Below are 9,316 nucleotides of genomic sequence, written 5' to 3'. Positions count from 1 at the left end.
CCGATGGAAGCTTGCCGAACACATAGACTGAAATAGAGTTATTTTAGGGACTTGGAAGCACTGATACTTTAGTAATCTACTAATTCACAAAAAAATTGTTATGCAAAATTCAATATTCTTACTTCCATTTTAAATCCAACAAAAAAAATAAAAGAATATAGTAAAAGAAAGAGAAATTGATATGGTAACTTACCGGAAAGCCCATCGACAAAAAGTAGTAGAGCTTTCCGGATTTACAATCATACAATTCTACATAGTTTCAATTTGCTTAAAATTTCATAAAAAGATGAAATAGTATTAAAAACAAGTAGAGTTTACTAATACTATCGCCCTTTCACAAAGAAATCTAATTATGCCGAAAATTAGAGAGATACAGCAGTAGTTATAGTATATATATATATATAATTCAATCTTTCCCGTCAGAACGAGGGGACTATGCCGAATCTCGCATCGGCGATGAAATTAGCTGCGCCGGCGCCAAATATTCGGTCGATATCGGATTCCGAGTCGGTTCTCTTTGCGAACCTGCCTTTGATCCTCGGCCTGGTCTCTGCGTACGCCTTTCGAGAAGCGTAGCGAATTGTCTTCTCGAATTTCCTGTTCTTTCTCTTCTCCTTATACCTTAACACCCTCGCTTCCCGGTCCATCTGGGAACTCTGGTTCCCAGTCAGATCAGGGTTCGAAACACTAATGTTCCGACCGAAAGGGTACGATATTTCCGATAGAGAGCTCCCGTCCGGCACCACCCCCACGTCCATTGACGAGGATGACACCTGATCATCATAATTATATTTGTTAGATGAAGTAATTAATAATATCATTAGTCAATTTAATAAGTATTTGCCCTTTTTCGTTGTTAATTGATGCATTTGAATAAAATAAGAGAGAGTCATTACTTTTTGAAAAAAATAGAAATGACTTGATTACTTTAAAACTTCCTAAAATAAAAAAAACTATTCAATTAATAAGGAACTGAAGGAGTAATTACACTGTGGCTGAGGGATGGAGTTGTGAATATCGTGTTGTTGTTGTTGTAGGAGTGGATATTGGACCTAGTGAAGTCGATCTCGAACCGGTTTTCCGGTAGGGGTGGTTTGACAGGGGTTTGGACTGGGACGACGCTGTCGCTGTAAGGCTGCGACGAAATCTGGTAGCTGTCGAAGTCGATGAACTGGTCGGAATCCTGGAAGAACAATTCCATGGCTTTCAAATCAGGCGGCGCGTCTTTCGGGGCGGCGATCGGGCTCGTCGGGATCCAGGAGTAGCCGCCGTCGGCGAATAAGCTGGCGTCGGAGTCGGCGACTGCGGCGGACTCGACCGTGTCGTAAAAGGGCACGACGGGGACGCGGTCGTGGCGGCTGGCGAGGGGGTTGGCGGAGTGGATGTCGCGGTCGCACGTGACGCAGAGGGCGGCCGCGTCGGCCTTGCACGTGACGACCGCAGGCGCCTGCTCGCACACCTCGCACATCCAGACGCGCTCGTGCTTCATATTCGTGGCATTGTGCACCTTGGAGTCGCAGGGGATGCACATGAAAGTGGACTCTACGCGGCAGAAGAGAAGCGCTGCGGCGGACTTGCAGTAGCCGCAGGGCTTTCCTGCCGCGGGGAAGAGCTTGGGCCGGGGGAGGCCGCCGCCGCCGTCGTGTGTCATCCCCATATTAAGTCAAAAAAAAGGAATACTACTAAATTGTTTCTCTTCTCAGTTCTCACCAATAGTTTGGGTGACGAGGCTGAAGTAGTGGTTTGGAGGGCAATCAGGAGAGGTCGCGCATATCTTTATCTAATTTTACAAGAGTGGAAATCTGGATGCGGACGAGTGAGGGAGGGACACGTGGGGGGGATTTGAGCCACAAAATAGAGGGGAGAAGGGGCGAGTGATATTTTGTGTTAAGTAGTTGTCATATGTCAGTGCCGACGTAGGGGCCCACAGTTTCCGCGACGGAATGCGACTTCCACTGTTGGTTCATGAAATTAAGGTGAAGGGTAATGGGACGAGGCAACTGGTTCGAGTTGTAAAGATTGAGTTCATCACGAGTTTACTGCGTCCCATAAATGAACTTTGCTTTCCCTTTACCTCTCCATATGACATATCCCCCTCGTATGATAATAAAATGAGATACTCCCTCCATTTCCTTATAATATCAACTTTGGAAGTAGTACGAATTTTAATGTAAAATTTATAAAATAAGACAAAGAAAGAGAAAAAAATGAGAGAGTAATAGTATAAAAAGTAGTGGAAAAATGTTAATGAATTGCGGGGTCTATTTCCTAGAATGAAAAGTTTCTATTTTTTTGGCAACAAATAAAAAAGAAAAGAGTTTGAAAATAAAGTGTGTTGAAAAAGTTAGTGGTATGTGAATCCTAGTTTTATAATTGAATTAGTGGAATATGGAGTCAATTACCAAAAGTAGTGAAGTACGATAATTATTAGAGTGCCCACAATAGTTTGGCCACTTCAAGGCCAAGCCACATTTTTTTGTCCACAGCCATAAAAAAAACTTGTCCACCCCAATAGTTGACAAACTAAAACCACAAATCACATTATTTTATCAATTATTGGTATATTTTAATTCAATTAGAATAAAATTATCGGACTATAATAATTAGAAAAAAATGCATAATTTAATAAAAAAAATTTGAAACCAAATCTTTGTTGTATTATAGATTGGGGAAATATAGAGAGTGAAAATTAGAGTGTAAAATGTGTATGAGGTGAAAATGTGTAAAATGTCGTATACATATAAAAAATTCAAAAAATAAAATAAAATAAAAAGGAGTTTCCTCCGCCGCGGCCGCTCCCTCCGTGCAATAGGAGCCGCGGGCCTCCCCCGCCGTGGCCCTCCGTTTCCGCAGCAATAGGGAGCCGTGGCTCCCTATTATGGACACTGTTAAGGTACATACCAAAATGAAAAACTGAACACATAATGGAGGAACACATAATGGAGGAGAGATGGAGTATTTATATTTAATATGAAAGTCACATTTATTTCATTTTATTTTTGGTTAATAAACTTCACACTCAAATGTAATGCTAACTAACCATGGAAATAAGTCAAATCAAATCCTAATGGCTATAACTAACAATATTATTATTATTATTATTATTATTATTATTATTATTATTATTATTATTATTATTATTATTATTATTATTATTATTATTATTATTATTATTATTATTATTATTATTATTATTATTATTATTATTATTATTATTATTATTATTATTATTATTATTATTATTATTATTATTATTATTATCTTCTGCTGTCAATAAGCTAGTTTGTTACTTGGCCAATAATTTTCCAAACTCGTATGAAAACATAATCAACTTTTATGTGTTGAATTTTTGGAGGCGTATCCGTTAACAGAAATACCTTTCGTCTTTCGACACGTACGCTAGCTAAGATAAAGAAAATATAAAGCCGACATTTAATTAGTTTAAATAATCATGTATTCATTGGTTATAAGAAATATTTGTTCAGTAAACCTAAAAATAGCCACCAAACCGCATAGGACTGGAGCACGCGTTTGTCAAATCTATTATTTTATATAATGTTTTTTGTATTATTTCAGTTAAATGATAATTGGATTAATTGTTCTATACTTAATTTAGATTTATTATATCCTAAGTGGAAGCTTAATAGGAACAAGCACTCAACCTTTTCGAAAGAATCAATTATTGCCATTATTATTAATATACTATTACCATTAATATAACTTTGTGTCCATTCGTGGTATCTCCCTTCTTAGACTAAGAGCAATATCTTCATGCTTTGGATCTCCTCGTGTCTTGCTTCATCTTTCTTTGTAAGGCTTCGGATGAGGATGACTATAACATCTTGTATTAGAGAAGAGCCATGCAATGCGACGACGCTTGTATCATGCAACGACGTGAAGTCATCTTAGCTCAGCTCATCACACGTGGAAAGTGCCGTTGGTAGTTACCGTTGTACAGCTGGAGTTAGTTGTCAAGTTAGTTAGTTAGTTACTTGAGATGTTATCGTGTGTATCTTGTTGTATCTACACCACCACCATGATAGTATATAAGGTGGTGTTTCGCTTGTATTTCTCAATTCAATCAATAAAGAAATAGATTCAAAGTCTCCAAAATATCTTCTTCTCTTATATTCATATTCAAACGCAGCAATGCTGCTGGTATAACTTTCACATGGTATAACTTCTCCACTGTGCTTACTCAGTTTTCTAAAAGAATCAAAATCCTAAGGAGTGACAATGCACCCGAGTTTAACCTCACTTCTTTACTCTCAAAGTATGGGACTATCACTCAGCACTCATGTGTGGAAACACCTCAGCAAAATGCGAGGGTTGAGAGAAAACACCAACATCTTTTAAATGTTGCAAAGAGTTTGTTATTCCAATCACATCTTTCTTTGGAATTCTGGGGGGGAGTGTGTTCTCACAGCCTCTTTTCTTATAAATAGGCTGCCTTCTTCTGTTCTTCTATACAATAAAACTCCTTTCCAGACCTTATTCAACAAACCAGTCATCTACTCCAATCTTAGAGTTTTTGGCTGTCTTTGTTTTGCTTCAACACTAGACAAAAGCAAAAATAAATTTTCTCCAAGAGCTATCAAGTGTATATTTATTGGATATCCCTCTGGATATAAGGGATACAAAGTTATGGATTTGGAGACTAATCACATTTTCATTAGCAGAAATGTGGTGTTTCATGAATCTGATTTTCCCTTATCACATCAGTCACCATCTTTTTTCCCTGAACACAATTCTGCTACTTCATCTCACACTGATTCCCTACACACTTCTGTTCAGCCTCAGTATGATATCTCTCAAAACACCATTCAGCCGCAACATAATACCTCCCAAGCCCCTCTTCAATCCAAATCTGGAAGAAACATTAAAACACCTCATCATCTTGGAGACTACATCTGCAATTCTGTAGTCTCATCCTCTAAATATCCTATCTCTTCATATTTCTCTTTGGATAAACTCTCTGAACCTTATCAAAGATTCATCATACTCCTTTCCATTCTCACTGAGCCTTCCTCGTATAAACAAGCCTCACAACACCCTGAGTGGGTTTTGGCCATGCAAGAGGAACTCCAAGCTTTGATGAGAACTGATACATGGCTGATCACTACTCTGCCATCGGGCAAGATTCCTATATCTTGTAAATGGGTTTACAAGATCAAATTCAAAGCAGATGCTACGGTGGAAAGGTATAAGGCACGGTTGGTTGCCAAAGGATTCACACAGCAGGCTGGGGTGGATTTTCATGACACTTTCTCACCCGTTGCTAAGCTGACTACAGTCAAGATGTTGCTAGCCTTGGCTATTGTAAATGGCTGGCACCTTGCTCATCTAGACATCAACAATGCCTTTTTATATGGTGAGCTTGATGAGGAAATCTACATGGAGCTGCCTCCTGGATTGGAAGTTCAGCATCCAAATCCAGAATCTGGGAAACTTGTTTGCCGATTGAAGAAGTCACTTTATGGATTAAAGCAAGCCTCTAGGCAGTGGTATTTGAAGTTTTCTCAAGTGTTATCTGGATTTGGCCTATCTCAGTCAGCATCAGATCATTTCTATTTCTTCAAAAAGTCTACAGATGGTGGTTTCTTTGGGATAGTGATCTATGTGGATGATATCCTTGTTGCTAGCAGTAACACCACATTTATTACTGAATTTAAGGTGTTTCTTGCAGCACATCTCAAGTTCAAGGATCTCGGGAATCCCAAATATTTTTTGGGTATTGAAATTGCAAGAAACAAGAGTGGCATATTCATCTCACAACATAAGTATGCTCTAGATCTTGTTACGGATGCTGGACTACTAGGTTGTAAACCTGCTGCTACACCAATGGATTCAAGCAAGCAGCTACAACAAGATGAAGGTGAACCTCTTGCTGATCCTACATCTTATAGAAGACTAATAGGGCGACTTGTGTATCTATGCATCACTCGGCCTGACATAACCTTTGCAGTCAACAAGCTTAGTCAGTTCCTAGCAAAACCGCACAATACTCACATGATTGCTGGTGAACGAATCCTACGGTATTTGAAGGGAACCATTGGTCATGGACTCTATTATTCAGCCAAATCTGATCTATCATTGAGCATTTTTTCTGATGCCGATTGGGCAGCTTGCCCAGATACTAGGCGAAGCATTTCTGGATTTTGTTTGTTTCTAGGGACTTCGCTTATATCATGGCGCTCGAAGAAGCAACACACAGTGTCCAGATCCTCCGCAGAGGCTGAGTATAGAGCCATGGCTCTCGCATGTTGTGAGGTGGTCTGGATCATCGCCTTGCTCAAAGATTTTGGGATAGAAGTGAAGCAACCGGTTCCCCTTTATTGCGATAATCAGGCTGCAGTTTACATAAGCTCAAATCCAGTGTTCCATGAGCGCACCAAACATATCGAAATCGACTGCCACACTGTTAGAGAAAAGCTTGCCGACGGAATAATCAAACCACTTCATGTGCGTAATGCTCTTCAACTTGCATACATTTTTACCAAGCCTTTGGCAACAGGACCCTTCCATAATTTGTTGTTCAAGATGGACTTCAAATCAGTCTATAGTCCATCTTGAAGGGGGAGTATTAGAGAAGAGCCATGCAATGCGACGACGCTTGTATCATGCAACGACGTGAAGTCATCTTAGCTCAGCTCATCACACGTGGAAAGAGCCGTTGGTAGTTACCGTTGTACAGCTGGAGTTAGTTGTCAAGTTAGTTAGTTAGTTACTTGAGATGTTATCGTGTGTATCTTCTTGTATCTACACCACCACCATGATAGTATATAAGGTGGTGTTTCGCTTGTATTTCTCAATTCAATCAATAAAGAAATAGATTCAAAGTCTCCAAAATATCTTCTTCTCTTATATTCATATTCAAACGCAGCAATGCTGCTGGTATAACTTTCACATCTTGCAATCGGAAAGTCATAGCTCTCATCCGAGGCCGATTCAAGTCCTTCAATGTGTCCAACATATGATGCGTTCACATGTATTCGAATCAATATTTATCTAGTACTTACTTTCTCCGTCCCTAGTAAGATTCCACTTTCTTTTCAGCACATGTTTTAAGAAATGTAAAGAAAAGTGAATTGAAAAAGTTCGTGAAATATGAGTCTCACTTTTATATACTTAGTTTTATAATAAAATATACTCCTTCCGTCCAAGGTAGTTGAGTCGTATTCATTTTTGGGTTGTCCAAGGTATTTGAGTTATTTCTTTTTATTTGTAAAAAATGTATCTTCATATTAACCTTTACCATATCAATTTCTTAAATCTCGTGCCCAAAGGAAATGTCTCAACTACTTTGGGACGGAGTGAGTATATGAGTGTAATGAGTTAATTGAATGTGAGACCTACTAATCATATACGACAAAAAGTGAAAGTAGAATCTTAATGAAAACTGGCCAAAATAGCAAAAATGAACACTTAATGGAGGACTGATTATGTATTTAAAGTAGAATCTTAATGAAAACTGGCCAAAATAGCAAAAATGAACACTTAATGGAGGACTGATTATGTATTTCTTATAATTGGAGTTACATCCTTAGATTAAAGAATTTGAAGGTCGATCACAATCGAAAAACGGAATAAAAAATTAGCAATTATATGTAGATTCTATTGGAACAAGTTAGATGTAAAGAGAATGGATGTCATTATTGCAATTAGTAAATTAAGATAAACTAATACAAACATGGCCATCCAACTACTAATACTCCCTCCGTCCCTAATTGAAGTTGTCAAATGAACAATTTATTCATAAATTACATTGGCTAGAATAAAAAATATCCATTGGCTAGAGAGGATGCTAATTGAAGTTGTCAAATGAACAATTTGTTCATAAATTACATTTTTTTTTAAGTAGATGGAGTATTATATTACCATCGATACATGTGTGTCAGATGGATTAACCTATACTCCCTCCGTCCCTAACCCTCCGTTCCTAAAGAATATACACTTTGGGTTTGGCACGGGTTTTACTGCAAAATTGGTAAAGTAAGAGCATCCGCAGCGGTGGGCGTCTCACCAGACGTCCGCGCGAGACGTTTGCCATTAGGCGTCAACCCGGCGGATGCGGACGTCGCTTGCGGACAGCGGAGTTCCGCTGCTTTCCGACGACGTCCGTCATTGCGATGCCACGATGGACGTCCCGGCGGACGTCCCGATTTTTAATTTAAAAAAAACTGTATATATACGGCTTGTTGAACTTCATTTCATTCGCACGACTTGTTTTAACGAGTTTCTCTCTCTCTACGTTTCTTTTAGTATATAAAAAATGACTAGTGGTAGTGGTGGGGGTGCTGATGACTGGCGCCGGCGAATTAACGAAGAGGTGCGGGCCGTTACGTCCAGAGAGATAAATCGCTTGATACAAGCGGCCTTGCAGCAGCAGCAGCAGCCCGAGGTACCTCGACCCATCCATCGTCGAGCTATAGTACCCTGGGACCACATCGCTGCACACCGTCGGTTGTATGAGGACTACTTCACTCCGGAGCCGCGGTTTGGGGAGAACATATTCCGGCGACGTTTTAGGATGTGTCGTCCGCTATTTCTGCGTATCGTGGGTGCTTTAGAGCGTCGATACGAGTATTTCAGGATGAGGGAGGATGCGGTTGGTAAACCCGGCCACATGCCCATACAGAAGTGCACTGCCGCAATTAGCCAGCTGGCATACGGAGGTGCGGCCGACATGTTCGATGAGTACCTCCACATCGGCGAGACGACTGCCCGCGAATGTGTACAGTATTTTGTGAAGGTGTTAGGGAGATAGTTGGGGATAGGTATCTTCGGAAGCCTACCCCCGAAGATTTCCAGGCTCTGATGGATATGCACGGGAGTCAGCACGGATTTCCGGAAATGTTGGGCAGCATAGATTGTATGCATTGGGAGTGGAAGAACTGCCCCGCAGCCTGGAAAGGGCTGTACTCTACCGATTTCAAGGGCAAGAATCCCACGATGATCCTTGAAGCGGTAGCTGAGTACCGTCTGTGGATTTGGCATGCGTATTTTGGAGTAGCCGGGTCGAACAACGACATCAATGTCCTCCAGTCGTCGCCCCTTTTCAACGAGCAGTGCATGGGCGTTGGTCTAGCCGTCAGTTTCGTCGCCAACGGCAACCAGCGCAATATGGGCTATTATTTGGCGGATAGGATATACCCTATGTGGCCCGTCTTTGTGAAGACGATCAGATGCCCAACAGAAGAAAAGAAGATCTATTTTGCGGGTCGTCAAGAGGCAGCGCGCAAGGATGTGGAGCGGGCATTTGGTGTGCTCCAGGCTCGATGGGTGGCAGTGAAGGGTCCATCACGGATGTAGTATA

The 9,316-nt window shown here is 40.5% G+C and overlaps 1 protein-coding gene across 1 annotated transcript; it reads right to left on the bottom strand.

Annotated features, from left to right (window-relative positions):
• Positions 1-254: 254 nt before the first annotated feature.
• LOC121797364 (zinc finger protein CONSTANS-LIKE 5-like) lies at positions 255-1,764 on the bottom strand. Its single transcript, XM_042196118.1, has 2 exons — positions 989-1,764; positions 255-773 (listed from the first exon to the last, which is right to left on the bottom strand). Exons 1-2 carry the CDS (start codon positions 1,655-1,657, stop codon positions 420-422), a joined length of 1,023 nt encoding a protein of 340 aa, XP_042052052.1. The 5' UTR covers positions 1,658-1,764; the 3' UTR covers positions 255-419.
• Positions 1,765-9,316: the final 7,552 nt, after the last annotated feature.

The sequence above is a fragment of the Salvia splendens genome, chromosome 3, assembly GCF_004379255.2.
Source record: "Salvia splendens isolate huo1 chromosome 3, SspV2, whole genome shotgun sequence".
NCBI lineage: Eukaryota > Viridiplantae > Streptophyta > Magnoliopsida > Lamiales > Lamiaceae > Salvia > Salvia splendens.
This window is presented reverse-complemented; position numbering and strand designations above follow the sequence as displayed.

Excerpts from the sequence above, each read along its gene's own strand:
- LOC121797364 (XM_042196118.1), bottom strand. The coding sequence starts at position 1,657 with ATGGGGATGACACACGACGGCGGCGGCGGCCTCCCCCGGCCCAAGCTC. Across the intron at positions 774-988 it reads CTCCATCCCTCAGCCACAGT|GTGTCATCCTCGTCAATGGA; the intron begins GTAATTACTCCT and ends TATGATGATCAG.